The 20,628-nt window shown below is 43.6% G+C and overlaps 1 protein-coding gene across 1 annotated transcript in view; it reads right to left on the bottom strand.

The window, feature by feature from the left end:
- Nucleotides 1-20,628, bottom strand: part of LOC126305238 (annexin-B12-like) — a 271,275-nt gene that overhangs the window by 28,905 nt on the left and 221,742 nt on the right. Inside the window, exon 5 of the mRNA XM_049992027.1 lies at nt 4,848-5,043. Coding sequence (XP_049847984.1) covers nt 4,848-5,043 — 196 coding nt within the window. The remainder of the gene's footprint in view (nt 1-4,847; nt 5,044-20,628) is intronic.

Raw genomic sequence — 20,628 nt, 5'->3', positions numbered from 1 at the left:
AAAAAAGAATCCGTCTGGGTACTTGGAAGTCTACAGTCAATGTCGTAGTCAATCAAATTAATCATATTTTAGTGATTGCTCACCACTCCATGTCTGATATGTGTGTATGGAGCTCCAGAGGATCAATCTGTGACTCGGACCACTTTGTGATAAAATCAGTCTTGAGAGAGAAACTGTCACTAAGGAATGGCAACAGAACAGGAAAGATGATGAAATGGAATACTGACAAACTGAAAATCCCTGATGAAGTGAAAAAAATACCAAATAACACTAAGTAGGAAGTTGAGAAATGAAGAGAGTGTAGTGGGAGTAGACAAAAGGTGAAGCAGGATTGAAAAAGCCATTAAAGATGCTGCAGAAGAAATAATAGTCATAAGAAAGAACAGACGAATTCAGGAATGGTTTGATGAAGATTGTAGGTCAGCAATAGAGGAAAAGGACATGGCAAGAACAAAAGTGCTACAGAGAGAAAACACTGAAATAATGTGGAACAATATAGGGAATTAAGAAGACCTAACAGACTGGGCAAGAGAACGAGAAGAGAATGGACTAAGAAGAAATTTCAAGAACTAGAAGAGTTAAAGGGACAGAGTGAAATAAGAAAGTTCTATCATGCTGCAGGCAAAATAAAGAACAGATTGCAGCCAAAAATAATGGAATGTTCAGTAAAGATGGGAAAATGATAAGGGAGGAAGAACAGATAGTGGGAAGGTGGGCAGAGTATTTCAAAGGTACACTAAGCACCAGCCTGGAAGATGAAGAAACAGCTGTACAGGAAGAAAGAGTGGAGCTGAAAGTAGACAATGATGCCAATGAGGCAAGAAAGCCAACAGTAAAAGAGGACTCCCAGGCTGTGCAGTAGTCAAAAAACAATTAAGCCCGTGGGGAAGACAGCATAATCCCCGAATTAATAAAAGCAAGGAACTGCACACATTAATATCAGTTATGTGGGAAACAGAAACTATGCCGTGTAATTGGAAAACTGGAATAACAACTCCCCCCCCCCCCCCCCTTTTATAAGAAAGGGGCGCAGATCAGCATGTGAGAGACACTGAGGTATAACACTCCTAAGCACACATTATAATACCTTCACAAGTATATTAAACAAAAGGATACAGAAGTGCACAGAAAACATACTACCCAAGTATCAGCTTGGCTGTCGACAAGGCAGAGGAACAACTGATTAAATTTTGTGATAAGACAGATGATGGAAAAGTTCTATGAATATGATATAGATCTGTATTTCCTATTCATTGGCTTCAGACAAGCCTCTGACAGCATAAACCAGCAAGAACTCTACAGAGCACTGGAAGAAGTTGGTATATGTGCTAAACTAGTAAGATTAATCAGAATGACAATGACAGAGACAAGAGGAAAAGTAAAGGTCCTTAGCAGAACAAGTGAAAGCTTTGACTTTAATAACAGCATGAAGCAAAGTGATAGTCTCTCCACTTTTTTATTCAATATAGCCCTGCATAGTGTAGTAAATAAAAACAGCAAAAGATGCTCCATGTTTATGAAAACTAGCTACATATGTGTATACGCTGATTTCATTGCTGTAGTAGGAAGAAATATCAGTACACTCCAAGAAACATACCAGGCAATAGGAACAGAAGCCTTAAAAACTGGCCTCATAGTAAATGAAAACGAAACAAAATATATGGTAATGTCACAGTCTGATGCCAGAAGAACCCCAAAGACCTAAACATCAATGGGAAATGCTTAAAATGAGTGTACTCTTTTAACTACTTGGGAGTCCTAATGACAAATGATAACAGTATTGGAAAGTCTTTAGGGGAAAGAATACAAGCAGGAAACAGAACTTACTTTGAAAATATGCAACTTTCCAGAAATAGCTTTGTTACAAGTAAAACAAAACTGCTAATATATAACTTCCTAGTCCACCCAGTCATCACATTTGGGTCAGAGCTGTGGGTCATTGACAGAACACGATAAAAATAAACTAAGAAACTTTGAGCAGAAAATACTGTGCAAAATCTTCGGCCCAATAAGGAAGGAAGAAGGCTGGAGAATACACTACAATACCAAATTACAAGTGTTAATACAATTTAGGGATATAGTAAAATTTGTGAAATCGCAGAGAATAGGATGGCTAGGACATGTGGAGAGAATGGCAGAGGATAGAATTCCAAAGAAAATGAAAGGTGTGATCCATTCAGTTAGGCAAAAAGGGAGACCTAGAAGAAGATGGATTGATAACGTAATAGGGGATCTCACCAGTATGGAGTCCGGGGGTAGAAAAGAGCAGCAAACAACTGAGAAATGTGGAGGAAGATCGCTGAAGAAGAAGAAGAAGAAGAAGAAGAAGAAGAATATTCACTTCTGTGATACATTTTAAGAGAGACAATAAAACATAAAGAATAATGAGTTCTTCAACAGCGACTGGGTAGCACTGGGTATGGCGGTAGCAGATAGCAGTGGCCAGGGTGGCACATGAGACAGGGAAGTCAGGCAATGAAGACATAATGAACAAAGATTTCTTACATTTTACTGTCCCTGTTAGTACATATCTCTGAACCTAGAATCACACTAGACTATTTCAGGACTGATGTATTAAATTGACATGTAACATTTTACTTTAAAAATAATTTTGTTTGTAATGGGAAACAAATGGACACTTTCTGTTGACACTGAGCATTGCATGAAATATGTGATGGGCAGTATTTGTTTGGGCTGACTCGAATTACACATTGCAAGAAGAAAATTTAAAATATCAGTGGAAGTACAAGAGAGAATGCTTGTACAAACTCTTAGGAGAGAGACCCAGAATGTTTTGGAGTTATATGTTGGCTGATGAAAGATGTACGTGTTGCATTGAAAAGTAATGCCTCCGAATTTTTAATGCAAAAATCTTAAAGTGTTTTAAACAAAACAAAAGTTATTAATATTCTACAGCTTTCTTCTTCATGTCTACATATTTGCAGCCTTCTACTGCTAGAGGCACATGGAGATGTGCTATGCAATTTATGAATGGTGGGCTCCGTGTGGTTCCCAAGTTGTGTAAACCATAAAATTATCAAATATGCAGCAACCAGTCACGAAGTCATGTTTTACTTATTCACTTTTGCAAATTGATTTCAACTGATTAACAGCCATCATTGGTGCTTTCAACCAATATGTGTCCCGAGTAGTAGCACTGTCTTAAGCAGAGGTCAAATATAAATTTTATGTTTAATGATGATGGCTGTTAATCAGTTGAAATTGATTTGCAAAAGTGAATAAATAAAACATGATTTTGCGACTGGTTGCTATATATTTGCTAATTTTGTACTATGCAATTGTTGGTGTATGAGAAACAGCATTTAGTAATCGTATTTTGAATTAGAAGAGTTCATCCACACATAGAGCATCCTCTCCTTCAGCATAACAATGCCAGACCACACATGAGTGATGTGACATCTGCAACACTCTGATGTCTTGGGTTCACTGTCACTTATCATCCTCCATACAGTCCTGACTTGGCACCATCCAGTTTTCATCTGTTTCCAAAACTTGAGGAACACCTTCAAGGACTTCACTTTGACAGTGATGAAGTGGTACAAACAGAAATGGGATTGTGGCTCAGACAACAAAATCAAATATTCTGTAGTGACAGTAAGAACTCAATGGTCTCCCATTGAGAGAAATGGGTCATTGTAATTATTAGAGACCCATTGCTGAGCTATCACACAGCTGCTCATTCTGTGAAGGAAATCTGCTGGTTAAAACGTGAGGACACAACAAGAAATATTGCTCTGTTCCATCAATGTATCTGATTATATTAATATCTAAAAACAAAGACGATGTGACTTAGCAAATGAAAGGGCTGGCAGGTCGATAAGACACACAAACAAACACACAGGTGAGGTATGAGTGGCGGCAACTTGAAATTAGTGGAGGTTGAGGCCTGGTGGATAACGAGAAGAGAGGATATACTGAAGGGCAAGTTCTCATCTCTGGAGTTCTGACAGGTTGGTGTTAGTGGGAAGTATCCAGATAACCCGGACAGTGTAACACTGTGCCAAGATGTGCTGGCCGTGCACCAAGGCGTGTTTAGCCACAGGGTGATCCTCATTACCAACAAACACTGTCTGCCTGTGGCCATTCATGTGAATGGACAGTTTGTTGCTGGTCATTCCCACATAGAAAGCTTCACAGTGTAGGCAGGTCAGTTGGTAAATCATGTGGGTGCTTTCACACGTGGCTCTGCCTTTGATCATGTACACCTTCTGGGTTACAGGACTGGTGTAGGTGGTGGTGGTGGTGGTGGTGGTAGGGTGCATGGGACAGGTTTTACACCGGGGGCGGTTACAAGGGTAGGAGCCAGAGGGTAGGGAAGGTGGTTTGGGGATTTCATAGGGAAGAACTAAGAGGTTATGAAGGTTAGGTGGACGGCGGAAAGACACTCTTGGTGGAGTGGGAGGACCTGGCACAGAAGCAAATAACCAGAGCCACTTCCTCATCCCCCCAAACCCAGAACCTCCCACAGAAGAACCACAAAAGTGCCCCACTTGTGACAGGATACTTTCTGGGACTGGAGCAGACTCTGAATGTGGCTCTCCAGCAGGGATACGACTTACTCAAATCCTGCCCTGAAATGAGATCCGTCCTTCATGAAATCCTCCCCACTCCATTACACTTGAATTTTGTGTGTATGTTTATGTTTGTTTGTGTGTCTATCGAGCTGCCAGCTCTTTCGTTTGGTAAGTCACATAATCTTTGTTTTTAGATATATTTTTCCCACGTGCAATGTTTCCCTCTATTATATGAATATGTTAATATTGCATTTTAAAAGAAATTGTTGTTACAAAACATTTAAAAGTAAGTAAATCAAAAACTTAAATTACCATATAGCACTAGGGCATGTTGGAAACATTCTGTCACAAACTCATTTTGTATTTTTTCTTGAATGGTCTTCCCAGTTAATCTATGATATGCTTCAAACATTTTTTTAAGGTGATTGTAGCTTCTACTATTAAGGAAGGTGAACAATACTGCTGCATCTGTGGCATACTTAATCCCAACTCCAGCTGCTCTTAGAACCTGCAAACATTTTAATACAAATACTAATCTGCAAGAGGTAATTTAATTGAAATGTGAAATGTAATATATGTGTCTCATTTTAAAATTTATGTTCATTGTTTAGTGTACAACACAAGCTAACTTATGTTGCCTCCATTTATACTGCTATAGTATTTAAATTAATTTATTTTGTGAATGGTACCTTTGGTTGGTCTGCTGTTAAAACAGATTTTTACATTAAAATTTTGTTGAACAGATTAACATCATCAATATATACTAGTAAATGGTAAGCACCACCAATCTTTTGTAGTGATGCCATGATTAGGATTAGAACATTGTAACTGAAGGACTTAACAGATTTGTGGAAATTTTTCAAGAATTGCTGGTGCGATGTGCTGGCTGTGGAATATTCTCTCATTGTTTGTTGGGTCACACTCTTTTTGTTTGCCACTGGTGCTTCTGTTGATTGCTGGTGCTTCCACTATCTGCACAGTAGCCAACCTCCTCCTGGTCTTATAGCAATATGGAGTTGTCTCTTCAAAATGTGCTAATTTATTATTCAAATTGTTTTGCCTTTTTTAATCTTTTTTACAACATGGCATTTAATATGTAAACTAGAACTCTGCTGACAAACTTTCAGAGATTATTCAGGAATACTTTCTGAATATTTTGATATGAGGAACCCACAGTCTATGGCGGCTTCTTGCAGACTAATAATGAAATTCAAATTTATTTGCTTTGGCACCACAGTCACCATTGTTTCTGTGAAAAGATCTCCACAACAGTGAAGGAGCCTGCAATAAGTAATAAGCAAAACACACAACACAGAATATTGCAACCTATGATGACATACATACACTTTTATCACAGTGCGTTAAGTCTGTTTTGTCCATATAGCACATAAAAACTGCAGAACTGTTCGATTACAGGTATTGTTTAAATTATCAACCACGCTGATTATGGCAGAGTGTACATTGACATATAATTGACTGTCTTATATGCTCAAGATTTCCGAGCATAGTATGCCAAACTGTCATTGTTATTGCCTTGAAGGAAACAAACACTCATTAACATTTACAACCAAGCAAAACAATATGCAGCTTCACCCATAGCATGGCCAACAAATCAGATAAGTATGAAATCAAATTCTTGATTGCTGCTGATGTAGTAATGTAACACATACCTATACCTCTACAAGGAGAACACACATCCATAAAATAAATTGAGAAGAGAGTTGTCTTGCATCTCCCAGAGACATTTCAAAACTAATGGATGTAAGTGATGTCACACAACTTATTTACATTTATCTAGCTAAGAAACTGCAAAAGGATCTAGTGTCAGCAGCGGGAAAAATAAACAAGATGCATCTGAGATGGGGTGTAGAGAATACACTGCAGTTTACAACACCACCAGCTGCAATTTTTTGGGCACAGGGTTTGCATCTTGACTGTACATCAAGGGAAAAAAAGTGAGAATGTCATTTTTCTAAGTGCTGTGCATGACGAACTGCAATGACCAGAGTAGAAAGTCTAGTTGAGAAAGAGTAACTCTCTGTAACAGTTCACAGTACAGGGTTCATATGGCTGACCAAATGACCCATGTACACTACTGGCCATTAAAATTACCACACCACGAAAATGACATGCTACAGACGCGAAACTTAACTGACAGGAAGATGATGCTGTGATAAGTAAATGTCTAGCTTTGCAGAGCATTCACACAAGGTTGGCGCCAGTGGCGACACCTACAGTGTGCTGACATGAGTAAAGTTTCCAACCAATATCTCATACACAGTTGACCAGTATTGCCTGGTGAAAGGTTGTTGTGATGCCTCGTGTAAGGAGGAGAAAAGTGTACCATCACGTTTCTGCCTTTGATAAAGGTTCGATTGTAGCCTATCGTGATTGCGGTTTATCATATCGCGACATTGCTGCTCGCATTGGTCGAGATCCAATGACTGTTAGCAGAATATGGAATCAGTGGGTTCAGGAGGGTAATACGGAATGCAGTGCTGGATCCCAATGGTCTCGTATCACTAGCAGTCAAGATGACAGGCATCTTATCCGCATGGCTGTAACGGATCGTGCAGCCACGTCTTGATCCCTGAGTCAACAGTTGGGGACGTTTGCAAAACAACAACCATCTACATGAACAGTTCGACGACATTTGCAGCAGCATGGACTATCAGCTCAGAGAGCATGGCTGCAGTTACCTCTGACACTGCTTCACAGATAGAAGTGCCTGCGATGGAGTACGCAATGATGAACCTGTGTGCACAAATGGCAAAACGTCATGTTTTTGAGTGAATCCAGGTTCTGTTTACAGCATAATGATAGTCACATCCGTGTTTGGTGACATTGCAGTGAACTCACATTGAATGCACGTATTCGTCATCGCCATGCTGGCGTATCACCCAGCCTGATGGTATAGGGTGCCATTGGTTACACGTCTCGGTCACCTCTTGTTCGCGTTGACGGCACTTTGAACAGTGGACGTTACATTTCATATGTGTTACAACCTGTGCCTCTACCCTCCATTTGATCCCTGTGAAACCCTACATTTCAGCAGGATAATGCACGGTCGCATACAGAAAATGTTCGAGTGCTGCCCTGGCCAGCACATTCTCCAGATCTCTCACCAATTGAAAGTGTCTGGTCAATGGTGGCCGAGCAACTGGCTCGTCACAATACTCCAGTCACTACTCTTGATGAACTGTGGTATTGTGTTGAAGCTACATAGGCAGCTGTACCTGTACACGCCATCCAAGCTCTGTTTGACTCAATTCCCAGACGCTTCAAGGCCGTTATTACGGCCAGAGGTGGTTGTTCTGGGTACTGATTTCTCAGGATCTATGCATCCAAATTGTGTGAAAATGTAATCAGATGTGAGTTCTAGTATAATATATTTGTCCAATGAATACCTGTTTATCATCTGTCTTTCTTCTTGGTGTAGCAATTTTAATGGACAGGAGTGTACAACCAGTGGTTCAGTCAAAGGTCACCAATGCATGTTTTTCTTCACTGTCTTAGACTTGGTGGCAATAAATGAATGAGACATCTGTAGCACAGCATCAAACCAACACAAGAAAAAGAATTTCATACCACAATGAGTGAAGAAAGGTAAGCTGGTAAAGTGCAAAGAATAGAACACCAATGAGAACAGCAGGCAGAAGATGAAGTTGCACCACAAAGACAAATGAAAAGAAGGAAAAAATGTCTAACTAGCTTCTGAAAGGCAGCAAAATTGGTGACTGCCATGAAAAATGCCGTTAAGCATCATACAAAAATATGTGGACAAATAAAAATCTCACATGTGGAGTGTTATTAGTAGATAAAAAGAGACTTACTGAAAGATGCAGCAAATCTAATGCTAATGTGTGTCTCCAAATAAATAATTTATGTAAGATACAAGTTTTTTGTTCAAATCACAAGAAAGTTGTAGTAAAATGTGTAATTTATTACAGGATACAGAAATGACATTCCTGAGATCTGAAAAAGGGCTGCAGGAAACTAGACAGATTTACAGAATGCAACAAGGAACAATACCAAAATAAGTGTTACTGTGTAGACCAAATTGTAGAGGAGACCTCAGAAGACCAAGGAAACATTGGTAACAACTTCTCCTGTGGCTACAATGGTGAACTGCCTAGTCTTTGAAAGTAGCAGCAGCAGCAGCAGAAGAAGAAGAAGAAGAACTGTAGTTCACAATAATTTCAAGCATATTTAATGAGGTGAACAATAAATAGTAATTTATAGTTGAATGAACAAATAAAAGAACTACACTATTATGCAGTATTAGAATGAAGTTTACTTCTATAAGATATTCTTGGCTTTCATGCTACATCATTTCTGGGTAAAGCCTCAAGCTTTCAATGATTACCACCAGTGTCTTCATGAGGAGCAACTGATGTCATGGCTCCTACTGCAGTGGCACCATATGAGGTATGTCAATCAATCAGAAGCCATCCACATGCGATATAAGGTGACATCAGCAGTAGCCATGAATGTCAGTTGTTTCTGGTGAAGATGATGGTGGTAATTATTGTAAGCTTGATGTTTTATCTGAACTGATGTGCAATATTGCTGACTGACTAAAAGAATAAAATAAAATTCAATAACATTTTTGCAATTTTTATCCAAGAATCAAAATGTCCCATTCTTGTAATTCCAGGAATGTCACATTCTCTGCTACTCTAGTGCTAACTACTGCACACTCTCATGACCTGTCCTCTAAGCACTGAGCTACCATATGGCTATAATCTTGTAACAAAGCAGAAAAGCATATACAGAAAAAAAACCTCACCCAGAAAATATTTAGCAGTTGTACCTAAATGGATTCATCATGTGTGTGGTAGAACCAAAACTAGTAGCAGGAGGAAGGCTGTTGTACCCTAGTCCTCAAGAGAGAGATTTCAAGGATACTCATGCCACAGTGCTAAGAACATGCATCCTATACCAAAAGGATGACGTCAGTAAGGAGATGGCTAAAGTAATTGTAGACATTGTACTTGATGACACTTCCCTATAGCCATAAAGAGGAGCCCAGTGGATGTTCCTCACCTGTGAAGAATTTTGAAGCTGCTGTACACACAAACCACACATTAAACTGAACTATTAACTTAATGTAGAGCAGGCATCTGATGTGGGAACTTGGCTTTATCACACAGCATTGTAAATACTGTATGTATGACTAATAAATGTTAGTAACAGGAAGAGATGGAGAGATCATGCAATTGTTCTGTGTGTGAAAGGTAGTTCATGACAGGTCATTGTGGATATAATTAAAGTGCTGTGGTATCTCAGTAAATATTTGACTTAACATATCAAGACAATGCTGTGTCCTGTTAATCTTTCACTAGACTGAAACAAAATACAGTGAACATGAGGGAACATCAATGAAAGAATAATCCAAGTGAGTGAGTGCTATTTGATTCCAGTATCCAACTCGGCAGTTGCAAAACTGAAATTTTTCATCCCAACTCAATATAACCAATCCCATGAGCCACAGTCAATGAAAATGAGATAGGTGGAAAAAAAGTAAGTTCACTTTATTATTTCAAGAGTAATCCTCATATAACTGTTAATATATTTATCACACTGTGAAACAATACGGTCATTGCCTTCACGGAAAAATGTATACAGTTGCCTACAGAACCAAGGTTGTACCTTTGTATGCATCTGTTCATCTGAATCTAATTGAAAGCCATGAGTGTCTTTCTTCTGGGCTTCAAAAATGTGGATTTGCAAGGAGAATGTGGCCCTATATGGAGTATGTGGAAGGGCTTCCCAGCAAAACAACTACTGCATAATTGGAACAACCTCAGCATTATGTGGGCACGCATTATCCTGCAACAGAATGACTGTTGCTAAGGTTGTTTCAACTACAATGCAGAAGTTTTCCTGGGAAGACCTTCCACAACCCCCACATTGTCCCAGTCTCTCACTGTGTGATTTGTGGGTGTGCATTGCCCTGCAATGGAATGAATGTTACCAAGTTTGTTTCAGCTACAATGCAGAAGTTTTTCTGAGAAGCCCTTCCACATCCTCCACACTGTCCTTATCTCTCACCATATGATTTCCTTATTTTTGAAGCCCTGAAGAAAGACATTTGTGGCTATTGGCTTGCTTCAGATGGAGAGGTGCACTCCTGGGTACAGGCAACCACAAACACTTTTCCATGAAGGTTTTGACTGTCCTGTCTCTCAGTGGGATATATGTATTAACAGTAATGTGATTACTTCTGAAGCAGTAACTAGTGTACTTATTTTTTCCATTTGCCTTGTTTCCATTTGAATGACTCTTATAGTTCCCAACTAGCATCTGGATTTGCTACTTATTTGGACCTACAATATTTAGATGTGTTTTGGAGCCCCTCAGAACCAGAAAGAAAGCCAATGCGCACTTGGTATGTTTGGCAGGGGGGGCTCATATGAGATTTAGAGGCCCTTCCTGCAGCTGCTGTGTGTGCAGGGTGCAGCTGTTTGCAAGTTGGGGCTCATGTTGGCACCAACAATGCGTCTTGCTTGGTTTCTGAAGCTATTCTCAGTTCATAAGGAGGCTGGCAGAAGTGGTGAAGGCTGCTGGTCTTGTGCGCAGGGAACAAGCAGAGCTCACAATTTGCAGCATCATTTCCATAGTTGATAGAGTTCCTTTGGTTTGGAGCCGAGCTGAGGGTCCCAGCCAAAGGCTTCATCAACTCTGTGATGGTCTTGGGGCAGATTTCTGGAAATGTGTTATCAAATGGGGATGTCCCTTGATAGGTCAGTCCTGCACTACACAAAGGAAGAGGCTACCCAGGCAGCAGAGAACTTGTGGAGTGCACACACACTTTTTTCATATTAGGCAGTAGTTTGAAGTACTCTGATTAACACTCACCAGATGACCTGAAGATAAAGAAATCACACTGCGTTCAGAGTAAAGGTACTGTCAAAATTTTATCAGTAAAGTGTCAAAAATTTCATAACAAAGTTTCAGAATTTACTACTCTCCAGGAAATCAATTGTGCTCAAATTATTCTCAGGACCTAGAGCAGGCTGAAGCCTGAACTAGAAAGCTCTCAGATATTTAGCAATTAATGGAATATATATTGGAAAGCCAGATTAGAACCCATAGGAGGTGGAGTGTTCCTTGCAGTTAACAAAAATGTTGTCTCTGTTGCTGTCCCTAGACATCCCAGTCTATACTCAATAGGTTAAAGTCACCTCCAACTTTTACTGCATGGTCTGGATATGTCAGTGCTAATGACAATCTTTGAATGACCTGTCATAACAGAATCAGGTGGCCGGTTAAAACATCCAACAACTAACCTGATTTCACAAAGACCTGTTATATATGACAAGATAACTACAATGAACCATGAGCCATGGACCTTGCCGTTGGTGGGGAGGCTTGCATGCCTCAGCGATACAGATAGCCGTACCGTAGGTTCAACCACAACGGAGGGGTATCTGTTGAGAGGCCAGACAAACGTGTGGTTCCTGAAGAGGGGCAGCAGCCTTTTTAGTAGTTGCAGGGGCAACAGTCTGGATGATTGACTGATCTGGCCTTGTAACAATAACCAAAATGGCCTTGCTGTGCTGGTACTGCAAACGACTGAAAGCAAGGGGAAACTACGGTCGTAATTTTTCCCGAGGGGATGCAGCTTTACTGTATGATTAAATGATGATGGCGTCCTCTAGGGTAAAATATTCCGGAGGTAAAATAGTCCCCCATTTGGATCTCCGGGCAGGGACTACTCAGGAGGACGTCGTTATCAGGAGAAAGAAAACTGGCGTTCTACGGATCAGAGCGTGGAATGTCAGATCTCTTAATCGGGCAGGTAGGTTAGAAAATTTAAAAATGGAAATGGATAGATTAAAGTTAGATACAGTGGGAATTAGTGAAGTTCGGTGGCAGGAGGAACAAGACTTCTGGTCAGGTGACTACAGGGTTATAAACACAAAATCAAATAGGGGTAATGCAGGAGTAGGTTTAATAATGAATAGGAAAATAGGAATGCGGGTAAGCTACTACAAACAGCATAGTGAACGCATTATTGTGGCCAAGATAGATACGAAGCCCACACCTACTACAGTAGTACAAGTTTATATGCCAACTAGCTCTGCAGATGATGAAGAAATTGATGAAATGTATGGTGAAATAAAAGAAATTATTCAGATAGTGAAGGGAGATGAAAATGTAAAAGTCATGGGTGACTGGAATTCGGTAGTAGGAAAAGGGAGAGAGGAGGGAGGAGGACATTAGTGTTTAATGTCCCGTTGACAACGAGGTCATTAGAGACGGAGCGCAAGCTCGGGTGAGGGAAGGATGGGGAAGGAAATCGGCCATGCCCTTTTGAAAGAACGATCTCGGCATTTGCCTGAAGCGATTTAGGGAAATCACGAAAACCTAAATCAGGATGGCCGGAGACGGGATTGAACCGTCGTCCTCCTGAATGCGAGTCCAGTGAAAGGGGAGAGAAGGAAACATAGTAGGTGAATATGGACTGGGGCAAAGAAATGAAAGAGGAAGCCGCCTGGTAGAATTTTGCACAGAGCACAACTTACTTATAGGTAACACTTGGTTCAAGAATCATAAAAGAAGGCTGTATACATGGAAGAAGCCTGGAGATACTGACAGGTTTCAGATAGATTATATAATGGTAAGACAGCTATTTAGGAACCAGGTTTTAAATTGTAAGACATTTCCAGGGGCAGATGTGGACTCTGACCACAATCTATTGGTTATGACCTGTAGATTAAAACTGAAGAAACTGTGAAAAGGTGGAAATTTAAGGAGATGGGACCTGGATAAACTGAAAGAACCAGAGGTTGTACAGAGTTTCAGGGAGAGTATAAGGGAGCAATTGACAGTAATAGGGGAAAGAAACACAGTAGAAGAAGAATGGGTAGCTTTGAGGGATGAAATAGTGAAGGCATCAGAGGATCAAGTAGGTAAAAAGACGAGGGTTAGTAGAAATCATTGGGTAACAGAAGAAATACTGAATTTAATTGATGAAAGGAGAAAATATAAAAATGCAGTAAATGAAGCAGGCAAAAAGGAATACAAACGTCTCAAAAATGAGATCGACAGGAAGTGCAAAATGGCTAAGCAGGGATGGCTAGAGGACAAATGTAAGGATGTAGAGGCTTATCTCACTAGGGGTAAGATAGATACTGCCTACAGGAAAATTAAAGAGACCTTTGGAGATAAGACAACCACTTGTATGAACATCAAGAGCTCAGATGGAAACCCAGTTCTAAGCAAAGAAGGGAAAGCAGAAAGGTGGAAGGAGTATATAGAGGGTCTATACAAGGAAGATGTACTTGAGGACAATATTATGGAAATGGAAGAGTATGTAGATGAAGATGAAATGGGAGATACAATACTGTGTGAAGAGTTTGACAGAGCACTGAAAGACCTGAGTCGAAACAAGGCCCCCAGAGTAGACAACATTCCATTGGAACTACTGACGGCCTTGGGAGAGCCAGTCCTGAGAAAACTCTACCATCTGGTGAGCAAGATGTATGAGACAGTTGAAATACCCTAAGACTTCAAGAAGAATATAATAATTCCAATCCCAAAGAAAGCAGGTGTTGACAGATATGAAAATTACCGAACTATCAGTTTAATAAGCTGCAGCTGCAAAATACTAACGCGAATTCTTTACAGACGAATGGAAAAACTAGTAGAATCCGACCTCGGGGAAGATCAGTTTGGATTCCGTAGAAATGTTGGAACACTTGAGGCAATACTGACCCTACGACTTATCTTAGAAGCTAGATTAAGGAAGGGCAAACCTACATTTCTAGACTTAGAGAAAGCTTTTGACAATGTTGACTGGAATACTCTCTTTCAAATTCTGAAGGTGGCAGGGGTAAAATACAGTGAGTGAAAGGCTATTTACAATTTGTACATAAACCAGATGGCACTTGTAAGAGTCGAAGGACATGAAAGGGAAGCAGTGGTTGGGAAGGGAGTGAGACAGGGTTGTAGCCTCTCCCCGATGTTATTCAATCTGTATATTGAACAAGCAGTGAAGGAAACAAAAGAAAAATTCAGAGTAGGTATTAAAATCCATGGAGAAGAAATAAAAACTTTGAGGTTCGCTGATGACATTGTAATTCTGTCAGAGACAGCAAAGGACTTGGAAGAACAGTTGAACGGAATGGATAGTGTCTTGAAAGGAGGATATAAGATGAACATCAACAAAAGCAAAACTAGGATAATGGAATATAGTATAATTAAGTCGGGTGATGTTGAGGGTATTAGATTAGGAAATGAGACACTTAAAGTAGTAAAGGAGTTTTGCTATTTAGGAAGTAAAATAACTGATGATTGTCGAAGTAGAGAGGATATAAAATGTAGACTGGCAATGGCAAGGAAAGCGTTTCTAAAGAAAAGAAATTTGTTAACATCGAGTATAGATTTAAGTGTCAGGAAGACATTTCTGAAAGTATTTGTATGGAGTGTAGCCATGTATGGAAGTGAAACATGGACGATAAATAGTTTGGACAAGAAGAGAATAGAAGCTTTCGAAATGTGGTGCTACAGAAGAATGCTGAAGATTAGGTGGGTAGATCACATAACTAATGAGGAAGTATTGAATAGGATTGGGGAGAAGAGAAGTTTGTGGCACAACTTTGCCAGAAGAAGGGATCGGTTGGTAGGACTTGTTCTGAGGCATCAAGGGATCACCAATTTTGCATTGGAGGGCAGCGTGGAGGGTAAAAATCATAGAGGGAGACCAAGAGATGAATACACTAAACAGATTGAGAAGGATGTATGTTGCAGTAGGTACTGGGAGATGAAGAGGCTTGCACAGGATAGAGTAGCATGGAGAGCTGCATCAAACCAGTCTCAGGACTGAAGACAACAACAACAACAACAACAACAACAACTTCAATTTGACAGTGAAGTGATATGGTCACGTATAACAAGAATTAACTTGATTTCACATAGACCATAGATATGTGACCATGATGTCATCAAAGCACTATTTTTACCAAAGTTAGTAAATCAATCAAGAAGAGGGTGCACAAATAATGACAGGAAAAAGTGACCCCCTGCGGTATTCCTGCCTGTCGTAAGAGGCGACTAAAAGGAGTCTCAAACTTTTCGGCCTTATATGATGGACGCCTGTTGGGTTTGACCTCCATCTCTCAAAATTTTCCGAAGAGCGAGCCGATTGGGGAAGGGCGCCTTACTTGGTGCATTGTGTCCATCTTGCGATCAGATCTTTCGCCAGCTTATACACCGTTGAACTGCAGTCCTGTCCGCTCTCCATCTCTTGGGCATGACTGTGTTTCTGCGTGCAGATTACACCTTGCACTGTGCAGTGCCTCTTTCTGCACCAACGGCGACCATGGACCACATGTTACCTAACATCCAGCACGGTAGCCAGTCCGTTGTGGTGGGGCCGCCATGTACCCTGTTGGTTGTAGCCCCCTGACAACACAGGGATCGCTGTACTGATGCCTGCGCCGTTAACTCCCCACGTATGCCAAGGAGTAGATGCATATCCTCCTGAGGTATCGGGACTCCCGGCAACGGCCATCCTGCCAGGTGGCTCTTGCCGTGGCTGGGTGGCGCCCGTGGGGAGGGCCCTTGGTCAGAGTAGGTGGCAACAGGGCGGATGACCCGCAATGAATCGTGGTACATTGTCTCTCACTGGTGGCCAGCCGCCAGCAGTCTCTAAGCGTTCTCGGGCTCAGTTTAACGCTCAGAAGTATGATCCGAAAACGTTCCCCTCCCTGGCCACACCGTGGGAGGAACGTAAGTCTCAGGATGGCAGAAGCAGTTATTCGCCCCGCTTCTTAGTTTGTACGAGGGCTGATGGGGAGTCTTTCCTCTCCACAAAGCCTCAGTTCTTCATCGAGCATTTAGAGGACAAGTTTGGGGAGGTGGAGGGCTTGTCAAAAACGCGCTCTGGGTCAGTACTGATACAAACGGCATCCTCTGCCCAGTCACGACGATTACTCGCTTGTGACAAGTTGGGGGATGTTGCGGTTACGATCACACCCCATAAGAGTTTAAATATGGTCCAGGGAGTTATTTACTATAGGGATCTTCTTTTGCAGTCTGATGAAGAGCTGCGCGCCAATTTAGAGCCCCGGGGTGTTCATTTCGTCCGGCGCGTTCATCGGGGTCCGAAGGAAAATCAGATTGCTACCGGTGCCTTCATCTTGGCCTTCGAAGGGGATACATTACCGGAAAAGGTCAAGGTGATGGTCTACCGATGTGACGTTAAGCCCTATATCCCTCCCCCGATGTGGTGCTTTAAGTGCTGGAAGTTTGGCCATATGTCTTCTCGCTGCACTTCCAGCCTCACATGTCGAGATTGCGGACGCCCATCACATCCCAATACTCCATGTGCCCCGCCTCCCATCTGTGTCAACTGCGGGGAGCACCATTCACCTTGCTCACCAGACTGCTGAATTTTCCAGAAAGAGCGTAAAATTATGGAATACAAGACCCGGCGTGAGAAACCCAAGAAGAGCTCTCAGGCCAAGGAACTCGCGGTGGCAGCCATCCCACCGCAATCTTCCGGCTCTGTGTCTGAGGATGCGGTGGAGATTCTGGCGTCTGCTGAGGACCTCGATCTCGCCGGTCCTTCAGACGCCATGGAAAGCACTATCACAGGCGCTAAATCGGAGGCAGCAGGTGACCCAGCGGCGTAATCTCCCTTCCCAGTCCCGTCAAGCCTTTCTCAGCCATGGACAACACCATCCTCCAGTGGAACTGTAGCGGTTTCTTCCACCAACTAGCTGAGCTCCGCCAACTTATCAGCCTTCAGCCTTTCTTCTGCATTGCTCTGCAGGAAACTTGGTTTGCGGCAATGCGAACCCCCGCCCTCCGTGGCTACCGTGGTTATTATAAGAACCGGGCAGCTTATGAAAGGGTGTCTGGCGGCGTCTGCATATATATCCTGAACTCTTTTCACAGCGAGTCTGTACCTCTCCAAACACCTTTAGAGGCTGTCGCTGTTCGGGTGTGGACGCCACAGGCTGTTACCGTCTGCAGTCTTTACCTTCCACCGGACGGTGATATCGCGCAGCGTGTCCTGGCTGCTCTGATAGCCCAGTTGCCGCCACCTTTCTTGTTACTGGGCGACTTTAACGCCTATAACCATCTGTGGGGTGGGTCGGTGGCAACAGGTCGAGGCACCATCGTTGAGCATTTATTGGCGCAGCTCGATCTCTCGATATTAAATGATGGTGCCTTCACACACTTCAGTGTGGCGCATGGCACATACTCCGCCATTGACCTTTTGATCTGTAGCCCTAGCCTCTTACCGTCTGTCCAATGGAGAGTGCATGACGACCTTTGTGGTAGTGACCACTTTCCGATCTTTCTGTCACTGCCACAGCGTCAGTCTTCTGTGCGCCCTAGCAAATGGGCTCTGATTAAGGCTGACTGGGACTTGTTCTCCTCCACCGCCGCTATTGAGCCTCTCTCTACCGATGACATTGATGCAGTGGTTCAATCGGTCACCACCGGCATCGTTACTGCTGCCTAATCTGCCATTCCCCGTTCTTCTGGGTCCTCTCGGCAGCGGACTGTGCCTTGGTGGTCGCCTGAGATCGCTGAAGCGATTAAAGCTCGCTGGCGGGCACTCCAGCGTTACAAGCGACATCCCTCAATCGAACACCTTATCGCATTCAAACGGCTGCGTGCTCAAGCCCGCCGCATTATCCGCCAACGCAAGCAGGAGTGCTGGGAGCGGTATGAGTCCACCATTGGCCTCCATGTCACTCCATCGCAGGTCTGGGCCAAGATTCGCCGCCTCTATGGCTATCGGACCCCTGTCAGCGTCCCTGCGCTCTCACTGAATGGAGCAGTTTGTACTGACTCCGACATCATTGCAAACCGTTTGGCAGAGCACTTTGCTCTGAGTTCCGCTTCTGCCAACTACCCCTTGGGCTTCTGCTCCACTAAAGAGCGGATAGAACGTCGGAGTCTTTCTTTTCACACACACCATCCTGAATTGTACAATGTTCCATTCAGTGAGTGGGAATTCCGCAGTGCCCTCCCCGCTTGTCCTGATACCGCTCCTGGGCCAGATAGCATCCACTCTCAGATGCTGAAACACCTTTCAGTGGACTGCCAGCGACGCCTCCTCGACCTTTACAACCGCATTTGGGTCAAGGGTGAGTTTCCGTCGCAATGGCGGGAAAGTCTTGTTGTCCCCATTCTGAAACCGGGGAAGAACCCTTTGGAGGTGGACAGCTACCGTCCTATTAGCCTCACCAACGTTCTTTGCAAGTTGCTTGAACGGATGGTGAGCCGGCACTTGAATTGGGTCCTGGAGTCTCGGGGCCTTCTGGCTCCGTCTCAGGGTGGGTTCCGTAAAGGCCGCTCTGCCACCGACAATCTGGTGAGCGTGGAGTCAGCCATCCGTACTGCCTTTGCCCGCTGTCAGCATCTGGTCGCTTTCTTTTTCGACATGCGGAAGGCATACGATACGACATGGCGTCATCACATCCTTTCTACGCTTCATGGATGGGGCCTTCGGGGACCTCTGCCGATCTATATTCGCAATTTTCTGTCATATCGTACCTTCCGCGTGCACGTCGTGGCCTCATATAGCTCCTCCCAAGTCCAGGAGAACGGAGTGCCACAGGGTTCTGTTCTAAGTGTCTGTCTGTTTTTAATAGCCATTAACAGGCTCACTGCGGCCGTGGGAAATTCTGTCTCCACTTCGCTGTATGCTGACGATTTCTGCCTTTACTACAGCTCTATTGGCATTGCAGCTGCTGAACGTCAGCTACAGGGCGCAATCCGCAAGGCGCAGTCTTGGGCTGTAGTGCATGGTTTTCAGTTTTCCACAGCCAAGACCTGTGTTATGCATTTCTGCCGGCGATGCACTGTTCACCCGGAGCCGCGGCTTTATCTTGACGGCGAGCTTCTTAAAGTGGTGGAGTCACATAGGTTTTTGGGGATGGTTTTTGATGCCCGGTTGACTTGGCTGCCTCATATTCGGCAGCTTAAACAGGCGTGTTGGCGGCATCTAATTGCTCTGCGATGCCTGAGCCACACCAGGTGGGGCGCTGACCGATCTACTCTCCTACGGCTTTACCAGGCGTTGATCCAGTCCCGTCTGGACTATGGGAGTCTGGCTTATAGCTCAGCATCCCCATGTGCGTTGCAGCTGCTGGACCCAATCCTCCACAGTGGGATACGCCTTGCCACTGGTGCCTTCCGGACGAGCCCTGTGGACAGCATACTTGTGGAGGCAGGTGTCCCTCCACTGCGGTTACGACGCCAACAATTACTGGCTGCTTATTCTGCCCATGTTTTTAGCTTGCCCGGGCATCCAAATTATCGTGTCCTGTTCCCGCAGTCAGTCGTCCGTCTGCCAGAACGTCAGCCCGGGTCGGGTTGTCTGATCGCCGTACGCGTCAAACAGCTTCTCTGCGGGCTTGGGTGTTTCCCTGTACCACCTCCTTTCGGGGCCCCTCTGCGTACACCCCCATGGTGTGTGCCTCGCCCTTGCCTTCGGCTGCACTTGGCACAGGGCCCAAAGGACTCAGTCCCTCCGGTGGCCTTCCGACGCCGCTTTCATTCCATCCTGGTCACGTATCAGGGCTCTGGCATTGTCTATACCGATGGTTCGACGGTTGCTGGTCGTGTCGGTTATGCACTAACTCTAGGGGACCATTCTGAACAACGTTCGTTGCCGGCTGGCTGCAGTGTTTACACTGCTGAGGTGGTCCCCATCTTTCGTGCCCTAGAGTATATCCGCTCCTGCTCAGGTGAGTCCTTCGTTATCTGTAGCGATTCCCTGAGCGGTTTACGAGCTCTCGACCAGTGTTTCCCTCGTTCTCGTCTGGTGATGGCTATCCAGGAGTCCCTGCATACTCTTGCCCGTTGTGGCAGATCTGTGGTCTTTGTTTGGACCCCGGGCCATGTTGGGATACCCGGAAATGAAACTGTTGACCGCCTGGCGAAAGAGGCCATTAGTGCACCATCTCTGGAGATTGGCCTCCCGGCAACTGATTTGCGGGCACTATTACTCCGCAAAGTTTTCTTATTTATGGGACACTGATTGGCGCAACCTGCCCGTGCCAAACAAACTCCGCCGTATGAAGGAGACGACTACTGTGTGGCAGTCATCCATGCGAGCCAA

Source organism: Schistocerca gregaria, unplaced genomic scaffold (assembly GCF_023897955.1).
Source record: "Schistocerca gregaria isolate iqSchGreg1 unplaced genomic scaffold, iqSchGreg1.2 ptg000286l, whole genome shotgun sequence".
Classification (NCBI taxonomy): Eukaryota; Metazoa; Arthropoda; class Insecta; order Orthoptera; family Acrididae; genus Schistocerca; species Schistocerca gregaria.
The sequence above is the reverse complement of the archived record's forward strand: the minus strand, read 5'-3'. Positions and strand labels throughout refer to the sequence as shown.